General features: G+C 37.1%; 1 protein-coding gene across 2 annotated transcripts; it reads right to left on the reverse strand.

Annotated features, from left to right (window-relative positions):
• Window positions 1-2,018: 2,018 nt before the first annotated feature.
• On the reverse strand, window positions 2,019-24,328 carry RTCA (RNA 3'-terminal phosphate cyclase). Of its 2 annotated transcripts, none has more exons than XM_029230418.1 (11): window positions 24,014-24,328; window positions 23,815-23,915; window positions 22,066-22,209; window positions 19,423-19,546; window positions 15,966-16,024; window positions 14,374-14,515; window positions 13,885-14,009; window positions 12,674-12,732; window positions 6,556-6,650; window positions 5,293-5,397; window positions 2,019-2,402 (listed from the first exon to the last, which is right to left on the reverse strand). In XM_029230418.1, the coding sequence occupies exons 1-11, from the start codon at window positions 24,056-24,058 to the stop codon at window positions 2,301-2,303; spliced, it is 1,101 nt and encodes a 366-aa protein (XP_029086251.1). In that variant the 5' UTR covers window positions 24,059-24,328; the 3' UTR covers window positions 2,019-2,300. The 2 variants fall into 2 exon arrangements, with proteins under 2 accessions (XP_029086251.1, XP_029086252.1); XM_029230419.1 differs by having other exon boundaries at window positions 22,066-22,224; window positions 24,014-24,324.
• Between the last annotated feature and the right edge of the window lie 826 nt (window positions 24,329-25,154).

Here is a 25,154-nt window from a genome sequence, read left to right on the forward strand (position 1 = left end):
TCGCTGCAACCAGAGAAATGCCCGTGCACAGCAATGAAGACCCAACGCAGTCAAAAATAAAATAAAATAAGATAAATTAATTTTTAAAAAAATATTTATATTTTCTAGTAGCCTTTCAGCAAAGTTACTGAAAATGTTTCTCCTAATAATCAGAAAAATAAGCTTTATTTAAAGGTGTCATGTTGATCTGTGGAAAGTAAACATTGGAGCTTTCATCTCCTTACTTAAAATCATGCAAATATATATAATAAGGTACAGGTTTATCTCTTAGTTTGAGAAGAATTTTCAGAGACTAATATTTCAGATTGTCCCTTTATTTGGTGCCTTTGAGATTTTCTTATATTCCAGGGGAATACACCACAGGAAAATTAGGCTGGGTAAAAAATAAACTTTCCTTTTGTAAAGAGGGAAAATGGAGATTGTGAAAGAGAAGCTAAAAAGGAGAAACTGCAAAGTCCTACTTTGACTGCCAGCAACTCTATTTTAGAAAGAAGTACATATTTAAGTAGAGAAATTTGGAAACATATTCTCTAAAAACTACTGACATCTGAAAACTTGAAGTTCATGGGAAGGCTCTGTGAAACTCAAGTGGTAAGAATACCCTTGCTTGAAAGTCACTAAAGAATATTTTAAAAGAATATCAAAATATTAAATGTACCCATTGTGCACACAGGGTCCAATCAACAGAATTACTTGGATTAGGTCGTTATTAAAAAATGAAGATGCATACTGAAATATCAATACAATTTCAGATATAGAAGTAGGAACAGAAGTACAATTTTGTTTGAGGAAAATAAACATCTTCTTCAAGAACTTCACAAAAATTTCTTTGCAGTAGTCCCACCTTTATTTTACCCAAGCTGAGACTAACAGTAGTGACACACCCAAGCCAAGGTTAATCATAAACCCATCATGTACACTGCTGACCTTAAATCTCTTGCTCCAAAATTCCCAATCTCTGCATTCCAACCTACCTCGTTAACACTGCCACACACCTCATCAGAAGCGGAAGATATCATCACTCGTCTTAAAACCCCCAAACTTATCACAGCCCCTCCAACAGCTGTACTAAAAGTGTAGTTTGACTCTAAAATAGAAAGACATTTCATGCCTTATGTGTTATAGAAATTAACTTATAAAATTTACTCCCTGAAAATACAAATAGCAAGCAATACTATCATCATCATATTTAAAACAAATTGAACTCAACTGTCCAAGGCCACAGAAATCACTGACAAGAATTACGATTATGTACGTGGAGTAGTTATTTTCATTACACCTTTTTATACAGACTAATTCTGCACTTTCTGAATGTTTTATAATATCATCTTCTGGATCTGTATCTTGTACTGTTTTTTTTTGTTTGGGTTTTTTTTGAATTTTATTTTATTTATTTTTTTATATATCAGGTTCTTATTAGTTAACAATTTTATACATATTAGTGTATATATGTCAATCCCAATTTGTACTATGTTTTAATCATTACCAGATTAAGTCCAAGGCAGAACTAAGTCTGAATGAATTCCTCACTATATTACAATATGGCATATTTAGCTGTTACATAAAACTAGTTTCATTTGAGTCACAACCTCAACTGCCTACAGGGACCAGGAAGTAATCTAAATGTGGAACAGGCTAGGTGTAAGACAATAGAGAGTAATGAAAAGAATTCTGTTCTAAAGGCAATTATTTTTTTAATACTATAAGCCAAACAAAAACATACCTGGGGCTGATTTGGCCAAATTTACTAGGGTTGAAAATTTGCAATTCTCATTGTTTAGCTTTCACAACATATTCAACAGATTCAAAATCAATATCTACCAAATACCCACTAGAAAGAAGATACATATAATGAGACAATGCTTATTAAATGTTATTGTTGACACAGCAAGTACATGTGTACAAAGTTGTCTCATTAAATTTTACATGAGATTCTAGTAGTGATTAGAATCATACACAAATTACAGATCAAATCTACATCCATAACTTAATATACTATATCAAAAATAAAAACACACTTCAGGTGAAAAGAATATTTTATTTCAATACTTTAATACTGAAATCAGCTATCATACATATTCACCAACTCTTAAATTTCGCTGTCCCTATCTATCTCGGAAGACAGTCAAAGTGAGATTAATAGGACAAAGCAGTCTCAGCAAATCTAGAACTTTCTGTATTTCATCTCCAAATTTAAGTCAGGTCCTATAAGAAGTTACTGCTTATTCATTGTTCTATATAATATTTATGAAATCATTAGTGCAATATATCATTGAGGTATCATTTAAGAGGCAAATACCCTATAGATTTGGATTTGTCATCCCGATTCCTTGGCACTCAATAATGTAAGTATCTTTAGAAGTATCTTCTTCATCTTCTGATTTCTTCACAGTAAATTTAGCCTGAAACCAGAAGAGCATTTAGTATATAAATAATATGAAAAGCGAAAGAGGGACGAGCCCACAACTCCAGCTTAAATAGGCAGTAGTTAATACCAAACTCATTTTATTGAAGCTAGAGATACAAAGATCAAATGACTCATGAGAAATTCAATGGCCTATATATAAAATATTCTGCTCCAGAAGGATGGTCCTTGTTCAGAGGTATACATACCTGTGGAGTTCTGTCAGAATATACAGCCTGGGCCCTACTCCATACCCACTGAATCAGAACCCCCCAGGAGTACAGCTTAAGCAAATATAAAATTTTAAATCTCAACTGTTAATAATAATGCATCTCTACTACCTATGTCCTAAAGTTTTTCTAAAACATGGCACTGAAGCATTTATACTTCTTTTATCTTGTCAAGTATAAAAATACCCTTTAATTCCCTCAAATTTTCTTGCTAATTCCCTAAATATACTATTTAAAATACCTAGTTCAGAGTAGAAAGGTAGAGGGAGGTAACAATTAACATCTTCATTCATCTTTATTGGGCTTAACGTATTTTTCACTTAACTAATTCAAGTTTGGCTTTGAAACATTTGACCTCTATCATTATATTGTGGAAACATGATTTTTTAAAAAGCAAATGTATTCATTCTAAGAAAACTGAATTAAAATCAAAACAACTGAGTAGGCTGACTGAATTTGTGACAAAGGGATTTCAAGTATGCCTAAAACCTTTTGATTCTCTGAAATACAATTTGAAAACCACTACTCCAAGGCCCTGCTGAACTGTAATATTTACAAATTATTCCAGTTTCAGTATTATGTGGCAGTGCGCTGACACATTGGACACTGAAAATTACTGTTGAATGAATAAACACTGAATCTGAATTCTGAGCTAGACAAACAATTTATATAGTATATATATTTTTCTCAAATTATAAGCACTATATAAATATGAAACACAGGTAACAATTATGGAAATCATTTCTAGCCTATATATAAACCTACTGAAAACTACAAAAATTTACAGCTGGAAGGAGCCATAGGGACTACAGCACACTCTCTGACCTTACTGATGAATTATCTGCGCTGAGACACAGAATGATGAAGCACCTTTGCCGCAAATCACTGAGTTAAAACACAACAAAGCTGAACAAGAAACCAGAGCTAAAAATTCCAGTTCACGGCACTTTCCACTGTGTATTCACTTCAAATAACATGTGAGTGTCTACTATGTGCAAAGTACTGTAGAAAGAATGAATACAGGGCTTCCATGGTGGCACAGTGGTTAAGAATCTGCCTGCCAATGCAGGGGACACAGGTTCGATCCCTGGTCCGGGAAGATCCCACATGCCGTGGAGCAACTAAGCCCATGTGCCACAACTACTGAGCCTGTGCTCTAGAGCTCACGAGCCACAACTTCTGAGCCTGCATGCTACAACTACTGAAGCCCACATGCCTAGAGCCCATGCTCCTCAACAAGAGAAGCCACCGCAATGAGAAGCCCGTGTACCTCAATGAAGAGTAGCCCCGCTCGCCCCAACTAGAAAAAGCCCACGTGCAGCAACGAAGACCCAATGCAGCAAAAAATAAATTAAATAAATAAATTTATTTAAAAAAAAAAAAGAAAAGAATGAATACAGTCTTGTCTCTGCTATCAAGAAGATCACAGTCTACGTGGGGAGACAAATAGTAGTTACAAAATACAGCGTAAGTAGAATAATAAAAAATACAATTAACTATCTTTTGACATCAAATATAATTTGCCTTTGCCTCCTATCAAGCCTTTTCCCACAATTTAACCAAAATCTACCTATCCTTTCTAATAACAACAAAAAAAGTACATATTATTATTATAAAAGTACATACAAATAACATGTTAGGAGTAGGGCAACCGTGGCTTTGAGCTTGGTACACCTCTGTAATGCTTAATTTCTTAATACTACTGTACATTATTTTTATAACTTTTTAAAATGCTTAAGGCCAGCACCTTCCTTCATAAAATTCTGAGTTATAAATTTCATAGTATTTTATAAAATTACATTATAAAGACTATGGCAAAATGGAAATATGCCACACATTACTGAAAAAAGAAATGAAGCTGTATGCATTAACTGCAAACAAATGCAAAGAGAAACAATTTTAAGAGAGGAGGAGAATACCTAAACGTCAAGAGTGGTTTTACTGGCAAGGGGGAGTTAGGGACAGCTTTTTTCCTCTATTTTCTAAATTATAAATCTAGGGAATTCCTTGGTGGTCCAGTGGTTAAGACTCAGTGCTTTCACTGAGAGGGCCCGGGTTCGATCCCTAGTCAGGGAACTAAGATCCCACAAGCCATGCAGTGCAGCCAAATTAAAAAAAAAAAAAAAATTATATATCTACTTTTCTGAAGCTGAAAGGACTGGTAAGTGTTAGAAGTCCAGCAAATACTCTAGTCTACCCCAATAAAATCACAAGAAAATAAAATAAAACATTTAAAATTTTTATATAAATAATTTAAGTTTATAGCCCACTGCAAACCCCTTGTGATTTGATTTTATAGTTCCCATTAAAACATCTTCACTTACTGGAAGGCAGTACCTACCACACATGAGCTTAGATGTATGCTCTCCCAGTTTGCTCAAAGCTCAGTCCTGCCACTAAGAAACTATCTTGAGCAATTAATTCCTCTGCCTCACTAGACTCATAAGTAAAATGGGATTAATAATAAATAGCCACCTAAAATGGTCATGCAGAGTGAGACAACTCAGCTTCACTGCTGAGTGAGCTCAGTGTCTGCCACATAGGAAGTGTTCACTGAATGACAGCAATTACAATTACTATTAAGTTTTCTGTTGATTAAAATGTGACTCCAAATTGGCCAAAGTGAAAATCAATTACTCTTTCTGATAGAATACTCACCTTTGCTAGTTGTTCAGCAAAATGTATAGCCGTTTGGGTATGGAGTGTAACTGGTCCTGTTTTTATTCTGGAAATTCCACTGGCTAATGCCATGAAAATGATCAGCTGTTAAAAAAAGAACAAGAAGAAAACTCTCACACATTTACTAATATTTGGGGTTAAAATTCTACTGCTTTCCATATGAAAATACTATTGATACTAGAAATCAACATAGCTAAAAAAGAATTTCTATTTCTTTAGGTTTCCAAAAGTCTTAAGATGATACAAAACCCGTGTTACCAAAAGTCTGTGGTGTAGCACAGAAATGCTTAGTAGCAGACCTCAATATAGATTTTTAAAATTAATGTTTAAGAATATAGAGTTGAAAGTTAATAAATTTAATCAGACCAACTATCTTTGCAAGCTATTATACATAATATGAAAGTTTCTTCCATGCTCTAGAATTACAACATTTTAACACATAAATAAATACACTAATACAGAATTACTGGAGTATAGACTAGTAAGAAGGAAGAGACTAGAAATAAGGAAAACTGTCTTAAGAAACTGGCCAAGAAATCTTGAGTAATACATTTCTAAACACAGACATCTGATTTGCTACTAAGGAGAAAAAACTATGGTAGAAAGGAAAATCTATCAAGACAGTGCACCATAAAAAGACTGTATTTGGAAATATTCACTAGCACTTCTCAATGTGAGTAGATATATTAAGTTTGAGAGGTGTATGACACATCCAAGCAGAGATGTTGACAGGCGTAAGAAATATTATGAGCATGCAGTTAAGGAGAAAGGTCTGGGCTAGCGATATAAATTTAGGAGCTGTCAGCATACAGATGGTACTAAAGCCATGAGACTGTACAAAATAACTGAGGGACTGAATACAGATAAACAAAAGAGCCTAAGCCAAGGGCTCTCCAAAATTTACAAATTGAGAAGAGGCAAACAACAATAACAAACTTGCAAAGAGACTAGAATGTAAGGTTAGCGACATACAAAGATAATAACAGTATTTCAGAAAGCAAGCGAAGAAAGTATTTCAAGAAGGAAGGAGTGCTCGATTGTGCCAAATGCCGTAGCCAGGTCAAGTAAGATGAGAACTGAAATTTATGGTATATAAATTCCAGAAAAATACCTAAAAAATGGATTGAACTAGGACATACCAATCAGTGTCTGAAAGTCAATGACTAAAATTTATATTCAATCTAATTGCCCAATATTTGAATCTAATAGGCTTGATGGTTTTTATCCTAAAAGTGTCATTACCTGGTCTTGCAGATACTCATCCACAGCACCGCCATGTCTAAGATTTGCTAACAGCATTTCAGCAGCTTCAATTCCAACCTTGTCTGCATTAACACCTACAACAGGCACAATGTAAAAAAAACTAAATTAATTACTAAGAGGCAAAAAGTTTAATATATCCCAGTTAGCACTGGTGTAATATCTTTTAGGCCTCTGAACTCACCCAATGCAACCTTTAGGATAAAATCTCCATGTATATTTAATCTTCTGAGAGCTTAGCATATGCAAATATTTTATTAAATGCACAAGTGGAAGAACACACAGGCTGCTTTGGCCCTGTTTAAGAAGTACTAATTATAGGGGAACTTCCCTGGAGGTCCAGTGGTTAAGACTCCGTGCTTCCACTGCAGGGGGCACGGGTTCTATCCCTGGTCAGAGAAGTAAGATCCCGAATGCCACACGGCGTGGCCAAAGAAAAAAAAAAGAAGTACTAATTATAAAACCAATTTACAACTAAGTTATGACCCTATAACACTACACCTTGATTTCAAAATTTTAAATTTGCAATTCATATATGCTACAATTAGTCGGCAGCCGATTCCATTAGAATTAAAGGATTTTTTTTTTAAAGTCAGATAATTTTCATCTAAGGAAGAACAGATAAAAATTCTCAGATCAAATATCATAAAGTTTTATTCCTTTAAGATTCGAACTATTTATTTATTTATTTACTGTGCCACGCAGCTTACAGCAACTTAGTTCCCCGACCAGGGATTAAACCTGTCCCCTGGCAGTGAGGGCACGGAGTCCTAACCACTGGACCACCAGGGAACTTGCCGGTATCACCTAACTTTGAAAGTAAGTCAGAAAATTTATTCCCATGTTCTACTTCCTACTTCTCTACACATACCACAAGTATTTGGTACAATGCTGAATACAAAATAGGTCCATCAGAAGTAGTGGAATGTCAAATGATTCTTTTTATTTACTTTAAACTAAATGAACCCTTGGCTACAAATGAAAATGTCCTTTGAAAAATGAGAATGTAGTTATTTTTTATTTTATTTTATATTTAGAAATTCATTTGGCTATATGTATGTCTTGATAAAATTTACCAGAATAGGGGAAATCAAATTTTAACCATTTTTTCCCTTACAGCAATTATTATAATAATATAACAAATTAAACTATCTTCACAACATCAATCAGGCAAGTATTTACATGACTGAATGAAGTGGTTTGGAATATGTATGAATCTTGACTTCTTGGGTAAACCACTTTGCCTTTTCCATTTCTTCTTCCAGATGGAGATGGAGATGATAATTCCTAAGTTGCAAACTTGCTAAAATTAGAGATAATATTTATAAAGCTTCTATTACCAAGACTGGTTTATAATAAGCTATTAATAAAAATAGTTAATATTGAGTACCTACTATGTGTGTACCATACTAAGTGATAGAAACTGGTTCCTTTGCTGAGGAGACATCAGAAAATACTCATATATAAGAGTATTTGAGGATAAGTGCTAAGCTCTATGGTATAAACTATATATCCAATGCGATTTCAGAAAAGGAAATTATAGGTTCTAGAATAACTTGAGAAGGTTTCATGGAACATGAAGGACTTAGGTGAGACCTTGAAGAATGGCTAAAATTTGCATGGAGGATGTGAAGGAGAAGGAAGGAATTCCTGGCTTTGTATCAATAGTATCAGAGAGCAGTAGACACACTAAGGTTTCTCAAGGTTTCTCTGTGTAGGGGCAAAGTATTTCTCAGAGCCATTCACATTCCTTCCTACCCAGCCGCCTTGAGAGCGAATAATGGTATGAATAGATCTAACATAATTACCACCTATTACTAGCGGTCTGTGGCAACTGAACAAAATGAAGTAATTATGAGAATTTTTCTTATTAGTATTATGTTCTAAACAAAAGAGCAAAATCCTAGTTTCTTCTGAAAACTTAAGGCTTTTCTGACAAATACTCTTCTGATATTCTAGAGGTTTCTTAAAATGGTCTCAATTTTGATGGTTTATAACAAATTAAAATGAATATTCAATGATTTGGGGTTTCTTCTAGCTTATTAAAAGGACAAAACTATAAAGTTATCAGGCTGAACAGAGAAAGCTAAAGGACTGATTATAGCATCAGAGAGATGCCATGAATTACCACATATACTGAAGGAGGAAAAAAAGTGCTTACTACAAGCTAGGCAGTTTCCATACATAAGAAATAGGATTGATAAACCAGAGTCATAATTCATCTTAGCAAATTGATTTGTCCCATAGTAAAGAACACTAACTGAAAGATGAGAAATCAACGAATACACAGATATTCAACTATGTAAAGACAAATACATTCTGTACATATAGCAATCATATAAAGTTGGAAGGGATTCTTATACATAGATAATGGTCCAATCTCATTTTTCAGATAAGGAAAGCCCAGTCACCATGTAAGATAATGACAGACATAGGACCAAAACTTAGGTCTTCTTGCTCTCAGTTTAGTGCTCTCTGTTATAATACACTGCCTCCATCTAAAACTGCAAGATTCCCTCAAAAAAAAAAAAAAAAAACACAAACAAACCTCACCTTTGCAACAGGATTAAAGAATGTTATAACTGGAAGGATTTCAGAGATTCTTCAGGTTAACTCTCTCACTCAATAGATAAGGAAACTAAGGTCAAAATAGTTTTAGTAACTGAGACAATGACAAAAACATGACTAGTTACAACCTACTGCTTCTAATACATATGGTGGTGTGCACAACCAGCCAATGTTGCTTCTGACAATAACGCTTAAACATTAGGATTCAAAGTCTAGTAATTTTCTAGTTAATTTAAATCAGAAACAAAAAGGGGATCTGGATATTGGGATCCATGACATTCTCTGAGATGCTTAATATATAGACTACCTAGACTAAGAGAGAAGACCCCAAGGTGTTTGCAATTGCTAATGACATCTCCTTTGACTTATGTGTCTGACAGGAAACAAGGGCAGGCACCAGAAGGAGTCAGGCAACCTCAGTAAGTGTTGCTGCTCTATCCTCTATTCCCTCCTACCACTAAAAGTCTAAAAATAAGTACTGTGCATTCTACATGAGTGTTGTCCAAAGACAACTCCAAAGTAAAAACTCGCATATGACAAAGTGAAAAAAAATGTTTATGGAATATTAGGAAAGAAACGTTTTCAGGGCTGGCAGTAAAGTTAATTCCAAGTACTGCTCATAACAGAGTAACGGTCCCTTTATGATGTCAATACAACATATCCAAAACTATCTTCCACCCTGGCAAACTAACTCTACCTCCCATATTCACAAGTTTTAAGTATTTCCAGTTACCCAAGTTAGAAATCTAGAAGGTCATTACACGGCATCCCTCACCCCCCATTTCCGCTAATCACCAAACTGTCTATTCACCCTCCTAAATACCCTTATATCAGTACTCATCTCTCTAGACTCAGTCCCTGCATTTCCTTGGTGTAGGTCCTCACCATTTCTGACCTGAATTGCTGTTAACAGACTCTTGTCTTCCTGCCTCCACTATGGTTTTCCTCTAATCCTCTACACAGCTATCAGACTAAATTCCAAAGACCTGGAATTACATTCCTCCTTAAAATCTTTATGTTTTCAGGATGAAATCCAAACTCCTTTATAAGGCCTATAAAGCCCTTCAAATATCTGTTGACCTCTCTAACCTCATTCTCTGCATTGACCCAGATCCTGTACTCATCACATATGGTTCTATTTGCCCAAACACAGAACTACACTTTTATGTCAGCACTTTCCTTTGTCCTTCTTCCCTAGCTCTCACTTTTCTATCTGGCTAACTTCTACTTATCTACAGAACCCACTGGAGGATCACTGAATGTCACAAGACAGATTTGGGGTCAATCAGCCCCCAAAGAATAAGCTGTTCTTCTCCTGTGTTCCTATGGTGCCCTGGGGATAGAACAATCACAGCATTAGTCTGTCTCCTCTGCCAGACTAAGCCAGGAGGTAGAAATGGTGACTCTTACTTCTGAATCCTTCATACATAGTACCTGGCACATCTTGGTACCCAACGATAATACAAACAAACTAAACTCACATTCCACCCAATGCCTGCCAAGCACTTACTACTTGTAACATAGGGTCCTAGTCTCTGCTTTATATTTTGCATTATCTTTGCCCTCTCAAGGCTTAAAGATATTGCATGTAGCGGCTCACTGATCCATGCTGATTCCTCACTGCACCTAACAAGTAATGAGTATACACTAAATATATGTTTTTGATCACTATTTCTCAAATTTTATAATACCTTAGAGAGCTTGTTCAAACAGATTCCTGGACCCCACTCTCAAAGATTCTGATCTGATACATGAGGTGGGCCCCAAAATTGGTATTTCCAGCAAACTCTCAGATGATACCCATATGCTACCTGTCTGCCAACCACACATTGAACAGCACAGTTTTAAACAGAATTCATTTATGTCCAGTCAACCAAAGGTGTTGATTTTACCTATTCTATTACACTGGTTAGATTTGACACCCAACTGTATCTAGATCAACCAACTGAGCAGACTAAAATTACCTGAAGTTTTTGTATTCAGCAGTAATAATGTGGTTAAATGGCATAGCGAGGGTAAGCATCTTTTAAAGATGCTACAAAGTAGGAATAAAGCAATCAACTGCCACACAGTGAAAAGTTCAATTAGAAGTTGCCTCAATGGCAAAAGTAACTTTAAATACTAACCAACAGATGCATACATGTATCTACTCTCCCAAATATACCAAATACTACAGAAATTTCCCTTTTACAAAAACATTCAGTATTTTGAAATCAACACTGTAATAACTGATGCAGGGAAGAACCATCAACAGATACTAAAACCACTGGATGAATGTTGTATTGAGACAGGATGATCAGATGGTGTCAGCATATTATCCCAGAGTATTTATTAATTATAATGGGAAAAGGGGGAATTCCCTGGTGGTCCAGTGGTTAGGACTCCATGCTTCTACTGCAAGGGGCACGGGTTCAATCCCTGGTCGAGGAACTAAGATCCCACATGCTGTGAAGCATAGTAGAGACAGGCAGGCAGACAGACAGATAGGTAGGTAGATAAATAAATAAATAAGGAACCTTTATAGCAGACATACCTGGAGAACACCACATTAACTAAGTGATCAGTGAGCTGTACTGATAAAGGGCATACTGACATTACATGCACCCTGATGTGATACAATAGAATGTACACAAAGTCACCTGTGCAATATTCTCACTAAAAATGTTTAACCTGAATAAATCTAATCATGAGATAATCAGACAAATTCAAATTATGGAAAATCCTATGAGAAAATGGCCTGGACTTTTCAAAATGTAAATATCATGAAAGGAAAAAAAGGTGAAGAGACTATTCTGTGGTTTAAAAAAAAAAAAACTAAACAGACATGACAAACAAATGCTGTGTGTGCTCAAAAACAAACAAACAAGCAAACAAAAAACCCCATACTGCTCTAAAGAATATTTTGGAGGTATCTGGTTACGTCTGAATATAACAGGGAACTTCCCTGGCAGTCCAGTGGTTAAGACTTCACCTTCCAATGCAGGGGGTGCGGGATCAATCCCTGGTCAGGGAGCTAAGATCCCACATGCCTCACTGCCAAAAAGCCAAAAAATAAAAACAGACGCAATATTGTAACAAATTCAATAGAGACTTTAAAAATGGTCCACATAAAAAAAAAAATCTTAAAAAAAAATACATATATAATAGATTCTTTGGGTATAAAAATGGTAATGTGATTATGCAGATACTATTCTTTGGATGGACACGCTGCAGTATTCAGGGGTGAGACTTGGTACCTGCAACTTGCATAGAGATGGTTCAGAAACACACACAACACGTAGCTAAACGTTCATAACCAGTGAATCTAGTGTATGGATATTCACTAATCATTCACCTTCTCTATAAGTTTGAAAATTTTAAAAGCATAAAGTTGGGGGAAAGACTGAAAATTTAATTGACTCTAAAATAGAATCAGTTAACCATATCCTTTCAAACTTGTTATCCATCATTCTACAACATCCTAATCCTGACAGATAATTAAAGAATTGTACAGTAGCACTGAGAACAGTGGACCCCCTTCATTTAGCTATACCTCGTTTACCAAGCGATGATCCAGCGAACAAACAGCCAGTGGATGTCTCAGCAATAATGCTATATAGGGAAAAAAAAGTATTACTATCTATGCTATAAATATTCCAAAATTACATGCAAATACAACACAGGAGAACAGTGGCTATTAAATAAGCAGAATTAGATCTGGCTAGTATATTACAAAAGTGAAAGTCTTCATACAGAGAGCAGCATGATTAGCATTCTCCATCTTCATCAGGGTATGAGTATCTTTCAGCACTTTGCACAAGAAGTCACACTAGATTCTAATCCACTCATAGGTAAGGAATGGTCCTCCCAGAAGTCTTGTCATCAGCACTAAGGGGTACCATTTCAAAGGCATACTGCACTCATCTTAAATGAAAAGGTCTTTCTACAGAGATGTTTGGTTTTGTTTTATAGTTTTTAGATAGTATTATCATACAAAGAAAATGCATTTACTTTAAACCCTTTAATAGAAAATCTGAAAAAGAAAGCTTAAATATCCACAAAAGATACTTTTATTCTTCAAAAATATTAATTAAAGCATTTTTATAACACGTAAATCAATAACTACTAAATGGATTAATATACTATATTTCTTTTTAAAATAGATCTTTGCCATATCTAATATTTACTTGTAAACTGATTTCACATTTGAGATATAGAAAAGCAACTGGAAATATTTCTCTTAGGATCATCTTCAAAGGCTAACTTCTTTTTTTTTTTTTTTTTTTTTTGCGGTACGCGGGCCTCTCACTGTTGTGACTTCTCCCGTTTGCTGAGCACAGGCTCCGGACGCGCAGGCTCAACGGCCACGGCTCACGGGCCCAGCCGCTCCGCGGCATGTGGGATCTTCCTGGACCAGGGCACGAACCCGTGTCCCCTGCATCGGCAGGCAGACTCTCAACCACTGCGCCACCAGGGAAGCCCAAAGGCTAACTTCTGATTAGCTTAAACATTTAAGTTCGCTATATAAACAAAAAGGCTCTTATAATGTAATAAAAGGTAAACCATCCTCAGAAAAGAAATTCAGAATAAAATAATCATCATAATTCATCATACTCTTGTTTTAGGTAGGAATGCCCTTAAAAATATATCTTCTTAAAACTACAAATTTAAACAAACAAAAAAAATGACAAATCTTTAATTAAAATAGAATAATTATTTCAGGGCTCTCTCAACCAACATCTAGGAAAAAGTATATTGTCTCACATTATTCCATTTCCATTGCCAAAAGCTTGGTCTTTAGTTTCCTGAACAGGCTGGATGTTAACATACAGATCCCTAATCTCCTTTCTGATGCATCTTACGGCTGCCGCTGCCATATCTTTTGCTACCTATTTTGGCAAGACAAAAAAATAGAAAATAAATTAATGATTATTTTGACAATTGCTTTCAAGCCTTCAAAGACACATAATTAATAACTTTTACATGCATCTTATAAAAACACAATTTTCAACAGTAGAGAACACAGAATTTTAAGAAAAAATTTTAATGAAAAGATTTATTTAAAAATTAAGTTCTTTCAATAATTTCAAAATTTAGATATAATACTTATCAAGACATACATACACTTCTAAGATCATCTAGACAACTTTATTTTTTATTACTTTTATTTTTTTAAAATTTTTATTGGAGTATAGTTGATTTACAATGTTGTGTTAGTTTCAGGTATACAGTAAAGTGAATTAGATAGCTTACTTTAAATGGCAAAACACCAGCAACAAAAGCTCTTCCATATATCTTAGTCACAGAGCCACGGTCAGTTAAATTTATTGGGTTCAACTGTTTAACTGGCGACATTCGGATAATCACTTCACCACCTCCTTTTGGGTAGTAGCCCCTATGAAAAGTATCATGAATACTTACATAAACCGATTGCACGACAAAAATAAAGCTCAATATTTACAATAAAATAACATGTGAGTGATATCCAACTATATAATTCATGTTTGAAACTTGCAAATAATGTTTTAGATCTGTGTTGTCCAATATGGTAGACTCAAGCTACATGTGAATAAATGAATATTAATTAATTAATTAATCTATTTATTTATTTATTTAGGACACACAGCTTGCAGGATCTTAGTTCCCCAACCAGGGATTGAACCCACACCCTCAGCAGTGAAAGTGCAGAGTCCTAACCACTGGACCACCTGGGAATTCTCTATTTAAATTTAAATTTAATAAAATTTAAAACTTAACTCCCCAATCCTACTAGCCACATTTCAAGTGCTCAATAGTCATATGTATCAAGTGACTACCATCCTGGACAGATAAGGAACATTTCCCTCAGTACAGAAAGTTCTATTCAACAGTGCTGTTTTAGACTTAAGCTACTTAATGGTAGGAGCTTGGTCTATTTTGTCCCTGCTATATTCCAGTGCCTAAAACAATGTCTGGCACATAGTAGGTGCTCAATAAATATATGATGAATACTTAGTAGCTGAACCACTAATAAAATTTCAACTCAAATATTTAGTGTCACTTATTCTATAAGAGATGCTGAGAACACACAGATGAGAATGACAATGCTCTTATCCACAAAGAACTCCCCATCTGGTAAGATGGGGCTCCACATATAATCTACTAGGACACAAGCCAGGCTGTACGGAGGACTACAAGAGAGATGTAAACAGGAACTCCAACTGAGGCACAGTCACTGACAATTCACATAAGAAATTACAAGTTTCACTTTCAGAAAATGTAGGATTTCCAATTTTTAGGAGAGCAGGGGAAGAAAAACATGAACAAAGATATGGAAGTCTGAAGGCACAAAGTATGTTTAGGGAATGGCAGCAATCATGTAGTTAGAATATATGGAGGGGAGGGAGGATAAAGCTAGAAAAGTAAATTGGAATAAGACTGCAAATCACTTAAATGCCACAACAAGAAATATGGCCTTTTTACTATGTGGCCTTACAGAGGGAAGGGAAGCCTTACAGAGAAATAACCTGAATGCCCAACATGTCTCTTAGAAAAATAATTCTGGTTGCTCTATGGAAGAGAATCCCTTTTATGACCCTGCAGTGCCCATTCCAGTTGTCTGCACACAGTGAGCATTCTGTCTGTGGTGAGCATGGATAATTCCAGATATGAAGGTGCCTCGGTGTAGCAATTCCCTTTCAAGTCCCCATGCCTCTGCTGCTTACTGTTTTTAAGCCACGAAGTACTATTATTTCCTATAAGATACGTATTAAGTGGGTTACGGAATGACAGTTCTCCAAGATCTAACTTTTCCACTATTTTTAGCACAGGTAGTGGGTCAAAGGGTTAAGAAATAAGTAACTTACCTCATTTTAATGTCACAATGAAATGCGAAACCAAATTTTTCAACAATTGGCTTGAAAACCTGAAAAAATCAGTTTACTGTTACTTTAATCACCAATATTCATTGTCAGCAAGTATATTTAGTAAACAAAAGTGCTCTGCACTGAGGTAGTAAAGAAGCACCATGGATAAACAGTGATATAAAAATGTGTAGGCTAGTTCTATTTTTCAAATAAAATAACTGACGTAGCTAAAATCAAAAGTTTAACATTTAATTAATCAGAGCTGTGCAAGTCTATCTAATGAAAAAAAAAAAATCAGAACTCAGGAAACTTGATCCTAGCAGTTTTTAACTCCAGAGGCCAGTATTTCCTAACCTTCTCAATATAGTGTACCGTAAGAAATCAGGGGGTGTTGAATAGCATTCCATTCTGCGTTCTCAGTTATTTTTTATATAGTTGAAATCTCACCGCACACACAACGTTTTATACATTTTTCCCCTTTTAACATTATAAACAAAAGCATTTTCCCAACATTATAAAATTCCTCCTAAAAAATATTTGAACGACTTCATGGCATTCTAGCATAATTTACCTAACCATTGTCCAAGTTTTCATTATTACATAATTATGTATATTATATAACAATAATTATAGTATATAATGCTCTGCTCCAATACCTTTAACATTATCTTTTGCTGCATTTCGCAATATTTAATTAGGGTCATTTCCTTGAAGTGGTATTACTAGGTGAAGAGAGATTAACTTTAACTTTCATTATATCAAACTGAATTTTAAAAGACTGTGCCACCTATTAAAATGGCAAAAAAAATTTTAACTGAAACCTGAGACTATCAAGCGCTGGGGAGGATGAAGAAGAGCTGAAACTCTCCTACAGCGCTGGTGAAAATGCGAAACAATGCAGCCACGTTGTATGCCAAAACAATTTGGCAGTTTCTCAATAAAGTTAGACATAAACTTACGATTACAACTGAGCAACCCCTCTGTAGGTATTTACCCAAGACAAATAAAAACTTATGTTCAGACAGAAAAACCTGTATGTGTTTATAGTGGCTTTACTCATACTTGCCAAAAACTGGAAACAGTCCAAATGTCCTTCAACTGATGAATGGATAAACTGGTACTGATAAACAAACATCCATATAATAGAACACTACTTAGCTTTTATTGCTGATACAAGCAACGTGGATGACTCTCAGATGTATTTTTTTTTTAATTTATTTATTTTTTGGCTGTGTTGGGTCTTCGTTTCTGTGCGACAGCCTTCTCTAGTTGCGGCAAGCGGGGGCCACTCTTCATCGCGGTGCGCGGGCCTCTCACTGTCACGGCCTCTTTTGTTGCAGAGCACAGGCTCCAGACGCACAGGCTCAGTAGTTGTGGCTCACGGGCCTAGCTGCTCTGTGGCATGTGGGATCTTCCCAGACCAGGGCTCGAACCCGTGTCCCCTGCATTGGCAGGCAGATTCTCAACCACTGCGCCACCAGGGAAACCCTCAGATGTATTTTTTAAAATTTATTTTATTACAGTATAGTTGATTTACAATGTTGTGTTAATTTCTAGTATACAGCAAAATGATGCAGTTATGGGACTTCCCTGGTGGCGCAGTGGTCCGGGAAGATCCCACATGCCGCAGAGCAACAAAGCCCATGCACCACAACTACTGCGCCTGTGCTCTAGAGCCCGCGAGCCACAACTACTGAGCCCACGTGCCACAACTACTGAAGCCCGCAGGCCTAGAGCCTGTGCTCCACTACGAGAGAAGCCACCGTAATGAGAAGCCTGCACACCACAACAAAAAGTAGCCCCGGCTCACCACAACTAGAGAAAGCCTGCTGTAGCAACAAAGACCCAAGGAGGCAAGAATAAAATAAATAAATAAATTTATTTATTTATTTATTTTTAAAAATGGTTCAGTTATACATATATATGCATTCTTTTTCATATTCTTTTCCATTATGGTCTATCACAGTAGGACCTTGTTGCTTATTCATTCTATTATATAATAGTTTGCATCTGCTAATTCCAAACTACCAATCCATCCCTCCCCCATCCTACTCCCCGTAATCAGATGTATTTTAAGGGAAAAAAACAAGACTCAACAGGCTATATACAGTATTATTCTTTTATATGACATTCTGAAAAAAAGGCAGAACTATTAGAGAAAACAGATCACTGATTGCCAGGAGTGGAGGGGTGGGATTGACTACAAAGAGGGATAACGGAATTTTCTACAGTAATTCTCTATCTTGATTGTGGTGGCTGGTTCACAATCATACATTAGAAATCACAGAACTGTATACTACAAAGGGTGAATTTTAGTATAAATAACCACACCTCAATAAACCTGGAGAAAAAAAGATGATACCATTTTTCTCTCCCACTAGTTGTATAAGCATGCCAATACTGAATTTTATCATTCTAAAAATTTATAGTCAAATCATGGTATTTAATTATTTTTTAAAATTTTATTTTATTGTGGTAAGAATATTTAACATGAGATTTATTTTAAGAGTACAACACAATATTGTTGACTATAGTTACAATGTGTACAACAGATCTCTAGAGTTCATTTATCTTACTGTATTGAAAAGTTATGTCCAATGAATATGAACTCCCCAATTTCCCCCTTCCCCTAACTAGCATTCCATTCTTTGATTCCATGAATCTGACCACTTTAGATATCTTACATAAGTGGAATCATGCAAGTACTGTCTTTATGTGACTGGCTCATTTCACTTAGCACAATGTCCTCAAAGTTCAACTGTGTTGTCACATATTCTAGAATTTCTTTTATTTTTTTTAAGGCTAAATAGTAATCCACTGTATGTATATACCACATTTTCTTTATCCTTTCATCCATCAATGGACATTTAGGTTGTTTCCACATGTTGGCTATTATGAATAGTGTTGCAATGAACATGGGAATGCTAATTTCTCTTGGAGATTCTGATTTCAACTCTTTAGGATAATACCGAGAAGTGGGATTGCTGGATTATATCGTAGTTGTATTTTTAATTTTTTTGAGGAAACTCCATACTGTTTTCCATAGTTGTTGCACCGTTTTGCATTCCCATCAACAGTGTGCAAGCGTTCCAATTTCTCCACATCCTCGCCAATCCTGCCAAACATAGTATTTAATTCTTACTTTGAGTTTTTCTTCCAAATCATAATCCCTGTATTCAGAAACTAACAGACTTATATGATAAGTAATATAATACACATACAAGTAATATAATGTATATAATAACTGAGGCTTTTTAAAGAATTCACTATGAGCACAGTTCTAAGATACAACACACAATCTAAAATAATTATCCTCTCCCACAACAGAACGAGACACCATTAAGAAATTAAACAGCTATGTACACAAAAACACTCAGGATATATTTAAATAGAGAATGGAGATTCAGAAGACTATGTGAGATCATCTTAGTTTATCAGTAGCAACAAAAGCCCTTACCATGGCTGTGTAATCAATCTGTGGTGCCATTTCAGCATTAGTTCCACCTTTCAAACGAAGTTCTGATGGACAAGCAGCAAAGAGAGCACAGGGCATTGAGACCTGCATCAAGAGGCATACACTCCTAAGGAGAAGGCAGAACAGGCTTAGCTGCATTTTCTTTTTAAAGTCTCAAGAGAGAGACATAACTACATATCACCATTAGCTGAAGCACAGACAACTGAGAAGGCAGGTACACGCCCTCAAGTTTAAAGTTAAAAAACACTCCAGTGACTGAATGATAACATCCGATTAGTATTTCGCAGTAGAAGGAACTGGCCTTAAATGATAAGCAAATCTGGGTTTGAATCCAATACTAAATACATTAGCTGGGTGATCTTAGGTTAAGTCCTAACACTTTTCTTTATCTTACAAAGAAGTAAAAAAAAAAAATTAATTAAAGCATCTTTACAACGTTTTTATAAAAGGATTCTTAAAAGTAACAGTTTATGAAAATGCATTCAAAACCATCAAGGTCTAGAAATATTCTAATGACTGTATCTGAGTCTCCACCATGCACAAGGCATCGTTCCAGATATTAAGATACAGTTCCTCTTTGTTATAAAGCACAAACTAACACACCATTGTAAAGCAATTATACCCCAATAAAGATGTTAAAAAATAAAAAAAAAATAAAAAGATACAGTTCCTACCATGTTGGCATCTGTGGTATGATAGAGTAATGTTTTACAAAGACTGATAGCCAAATATTTTACATGGAAAAAACTGTTAAGGAGATAATCCTTACCATAACTCACCTCTGTTTGGTCTTTATAGTCAAATAATGTGAGAAATCACAAGAAATAATTATAGAATATGTAGCATTTTATAAAATGAAACGGTCAGATTTTCTAAATGAGCTGTTATCTCCCTTCTCCAAAGTCAAGGGAAAACAATCATATTAATACATAGACTGTAGTTTGAAAAGGAGTGCAACATAGCCTCTACATACCAAAAGATAGCCTTTACTTAACTTTCTTATAGCAATGATGCAGGTGTACTGAGTTAGACAGTCTATCACTGATAATGCATTTCATTAATTCAGTAAATATTTATTGACTGTATAATGTGTTAGGCATTATAAGAGAAAATGCATGCAATATAATCCCTGTTCTCAGGAATTGAGCCTAGGAGCAAGTGAAAAAAACGTGGAAATGTTCAGTTTACTATAAACCATAGGTTTACAACTACTGAACTTCTGTTTATTCCCTGAGAAACCCAACACAGCTCAAGTGTCCCTCTTCCATTCAATAAAATCAGATTCTAAGAAGACTAAAGAAAACCTTAATATTAGAAGAGTAAGGAATTGCGAAGACAAAGGTAGACATGAGCAAACACATGGTACTGTAATCACAGTTAGGGATGAAAATGTTAGAGTTCAAATAAATAAGATGTGTTTTCTGACTAGGAACAAGCTTGTTTGAGTCTACTGAATGGAGCTGGATTATGAACCTTAAACTCACTGCCATACGTTCTAGTGGATTAGAAGCCAGAAGGCCTAGATTCTAATTCTAGCTCTGACCCTTACTCTATGACCTCTGGTTAATCACTTAACACCAGAGGGTCTTCACTCTCTCATTCACAAAGTGGAGGAAGGGTTGGAACACATGGTTTCTACCTTCTCTCCTGTAGCTTCAAAATTCTATGATTCTGTGTTAATTTTTAGATAGCTGATTAACTATAACTCTTTCCCCCCTTTTGTACTAGGGAATGCCCAAAATAATAAGCTGACTATAAAGATATCTCAAAATGCTTTAATCCCCTTAAGAAAGTTCTCATTTGGCAAACTTCACTTTAGGCCTAGCAGCAAGCCCCTTTTAGCAGAAGTCTGTTCACATCATAATTCAAATCTCAATCATCACTAAACATTTTAAGCTAAAAAAAAAAATCATAATTTTTTGAAACAGTCATTTCTGAAACAAACTGGCATTGGGTTTACAGTACTATTTCTTACTTTACCAGATTTCCTAGTAAATGGATAGGATGTTGATAAAGGATGCTGCTTACAATAACAATCAGCCAATAACACAGAAAACACAAAAATTGCTCTCCATGTTTTATCAATAAAAGGAGGGATTCTTGGAAAGGGATAAAGGCTCAATTTAATTGTTAAATATCCAGTTTTCAATGGGGAGAAAAAGCCAAGATCATATATAAAACTTTCTAAATAGGGCTGTATAAGTATCTATTAAAAGATAACAAAAATACCTAGACTAAAAGTAGAAGATGGCTCATAATTTGCTGTAAGCCAAGAACTAAATATGCTACACCACAAAGACTACTATCACTATAGAGCATGAAACTACAGTTGTTTTCAGATATTCATTTTCTAAGTAATAAAACTAAAGAAACAAATACGCTATACTACACATGTGAGAAAATTCTAGATAGGTATAGCAACAGCTACAATTAGGAAGCAATTAGGTATCTGAGACTTTACACAGTCTCTAACCCTAAAAGATAAGTGTTTTATCTCCATTTTAAAAGTGAGGAAACTAAAGCTTCAAAGAGGTTAAGCAACTTGTCCAGTAAGTGGTAGTACCTGCATGTGCATCCAGGTCTAATTCCAAAACCCATACTTAAATGGAATGTAGTGACACATACCCTGCTGTCTTGGTATCTGCTGTGTGGACTCCACCTTTGATCTTCTCTGGCGTAAACATTATTTCTGTTGAGCCGATTTCTGCCCCCTCCAGTTGCCCATCACAGAAATCTCGAATCATTTCCAGTCCAGATAAATGCTGAGGCCTTCAGGTCATAATACTGCATCAAAACGTGTGCATTCAGACTGCCTATATCCCCACTTTTTATGACACATTTACAAAACTTCAATGGCAAGAAAACAGCAAGCTCTAACCATAGTAAGTGCCAGAGCTTCCTTTTGGCTTTTTATGCACATAGACTACCTGCTGGTAGGCATTATTTTAAGGGTTCCTTCCAGACCAGTTATTTTAACTATAAACATATATGCTGATAATATTGTTGCAAATTGTAAGTATGCAAAAGAGGAAAACTAATAAAACTATCTAAGTGCCACCAGCCTCACTTGCATTTCACTGAATAATGTATGATACCTGCATGGGCTGAACTGTGTTCCTCTAAAATTCATATGTTGAAGTACCTCACAATGTGACTGTATTTAGAAATAAGGCCTCTGAAGAGATGATTAAATTAAAAAAGGCAGTCAGGAGTGAGCTGTAACCCACTCTCACTGGTGTCCTTACAAAAAGAGAAGATTAGGACATACCAGGGGTGCGCATGCACAGAGGGATAAGCATGGGAAGAGGGGTCAAGAGGGTGGTCACCTCCAAGCCAAGGAGAGAGGCCTGAAACAGAATCTTCCCTTATGGCCCTCAGAGGAAACCAACCCTACCAGCACCTTGATCTTGGACTTCCAGCCTCTAGAATTGTGCAAAAATAAATTTCTGTTGTTTAGGCCACCTAGTCTGTGGTATTTTGTTATGGCAGCCCTAGCAAACTGATAAAATACCTCACACAGCCTTAATGAATTAATTTCCCTATTGGTGAAATGGGTTACTGCAAACTACTGCTGTGATAGAGAATTACTATTCACACATATCAGTAATTGCCTTTTAATAATTTCAACATGGAGTGTGGATAAAAGACTAAGAGATAGTTGATCCATTAGAATGAAATATATAAAAAATACAAGGAATCAGTCTGTCTTTCCCCTGGGTCCTCTTCTAACAGGTGCATATACCTGACACTTAAAAAATAGTGGCATGCCTAGCTTCCCAGACAGAAGAAACAAAGTCAGCTGTCAACATTTTCCCCTCTCTTACAACTGATAATCCTGGTCGTATCCACAGCTTCCTAGAGGTCTGAATGAAAGCTGGAATGACACATCTCAGGGTCCTCATGAGACTAAAACGTGCGGCAGCAGAAAATGCACTGGTTAAAAAGTGGGGTTTCCTCCGGCCCTAGAGGCTGTTCTGCCCTGATCTACCTTGCCCGCTGCTACGAGCTCTCCGGGTACTTGGAATGCCCGATGAGGCAGGAAAACCGTTTAAAAGATAACTCATTAGGAAACGAGACAACTCTAGCCAAACAGAGAAAACATGGGCCTATTTTCTGAACTTGCCCCTTGAAACTTTCAAGGGCGCACAAGCCCGGCTACGCCTAACCGCCCAGCCCGGAACACCGTCCCGCCGCCCCTGAGGCCCGGCTGCAGAGTCCTCAACCCTGGGGCCGGCGGATCTTCCCAGCATCACCGCCAGGCTCCAGATTCCCAGCCCTAAGACCCGCCCCCCATCCCCCAATGGCCTGTCCCCCGCCCCGAGCCCCCAGCCCGCTCTCCAACCTCCAGTCCCGCCGCCTGGCTCCCCGACTTACCTGAGGCCCGGCGTGCTGCGGCCTGCTCGGATCTTCTGCACCCGCAAGGGGAGGCCCAGGAGACAGCTCAGAGCCGTAGACACCCTCAAGATCTGCCCGCCCTGGTTTGGAGAGAAGAGAGAGGACATCAGCTGGGCAAGCTCTGTGCCGCAGCCCGGACGGCAGCCGCAACCCGCCAGGCCTCGGGCTCGGTACTCACCCCTTCCATGATGCTGCCGTCCACCTCGACCCGCGGGCCCGCCATGGGGGTCGTCCTGGGGCCTGGCCAACCGCGACTCAGCCTCGGCCCAAGCGGGAGGAAGAGGAGACGCAGGGTCCTGCCTCGCAGCTCCGGAGGCGCTGTCCTCGCTCGGGGTCGCTGGGCTCCGCGTAAAGGCGGAGGACGCGCCGGCTCCGGGAACGCCCCACCCAAACCAAGCCGCTCTGCGTGCAGAAGCCGGGTTTGCCAGGCCCATAGCCAGGGCGCATGCGCGCCGCGCGGCGCCTAAAGAGGCGGCGCCCATAAAATTCCGGCAAATGGGAAGCTGTCCGGCAGGAGGGATGGTGGCCGGGGAGGTTCCCTGGAGCGTGGAAGGAAATGTGTCCCTGGAAGACTTGCGCCCTGAACACAGCAAAACGCGCAGATTGCCGAAAGCCTACCTTTCAACTCTAGTCGGATCTCCAGTTGTCTCGCAGGCTTGTGCAAGCATCTGTGTTTATCTCTGTTTTCTCGGGGATCCTGCCGTACCCAGAACTGGAGACTCTCAGAGCTGAAGATGTAGGAAAGGTCCCTGCAATGCACCGACCACCTTCTCTCTGGTCGGGTTTGCCTTCTCTGCAGCCTGTCCCTTGAAATGTGTCCCTGGTGCATTGATGATACCCATGAGCCTCTCGTTCTTCGTGTGTGTGTGTGTTTGTGTGTGTGTGTGTGTGTGTGTGTAGAGTATTATCTCTTTTTCTTCTGCTAGACACCATTTATTTGGGGATGAGTAGAAAAGGATAGAATCAGAGTCAGTAATATAATGCTCAAAAAAGCCAAAGTTATGCCACCTTGTCCGAGAATGAGTGCAAGTTCATGACTGCAATGAACAGTGCCACTAACGTAATTCACTTCAGAGGAGGGCAGGAACGACAACCCGCTTCTTGATTCCGCTTGTGGTTCAGTTCCTACATTAACTGAGTACCAAATCATATGCAAGCCTCTAGGTAAGCAAAGAAGAGTAAGGTATTTTCTGCCTCGAAGTTATTGGAAGTATATTGTAGAGACTGAGAAGTGATAAATTATAATGTCATTCTTCTTAATGATAATAATGTACTGTACTTATCTTACAGTTAAGTAAAGAGGGAGCACCAATTAGAAT

The sequence above is a fragment of the Monodon monoceros genome, unplaced genomic scaffold, assembly GCF_005190385.1.
Source record: "Monodon monoceros isolate NGI ecotype Baffin Bay Population unplaced genomic scaffold, NGI_Narwhal_1 Super_Scaffold_18, whole genome shotgun sequence".
Taxonomy (NCBI): domain Eukaryota; kingdom Metazoa; phylum Chordata; class Mammalia; order Artiodactyla; family Monodontidae; genus Monodon; species Monodon monoceros.

Bases quoted from the DNA above. Each gene is read 5' to 3' on its own strand.
- RTCA (XM_029230418.1), bottom strand. From the start codon at position 24,058: ATGGCGGGCCCGCGGGTCGAGGTGGACGGCAGCATCATGGAAGGG. The intron at 23,916-24,013 runs GTGAGTACCGAG...TCTCCAAACCAG, and splicing joins ACGGCAGCATCATGGAAGGG to GGCGGGCAGATCTTGAGGGT. The intron at 12,733-13,884 runs GTGAGACAATAT...TTCCCTATATAG, and splicing joins GGCAATGGAAATGGAATAAT to CATTATTGCTGAGACATCCA.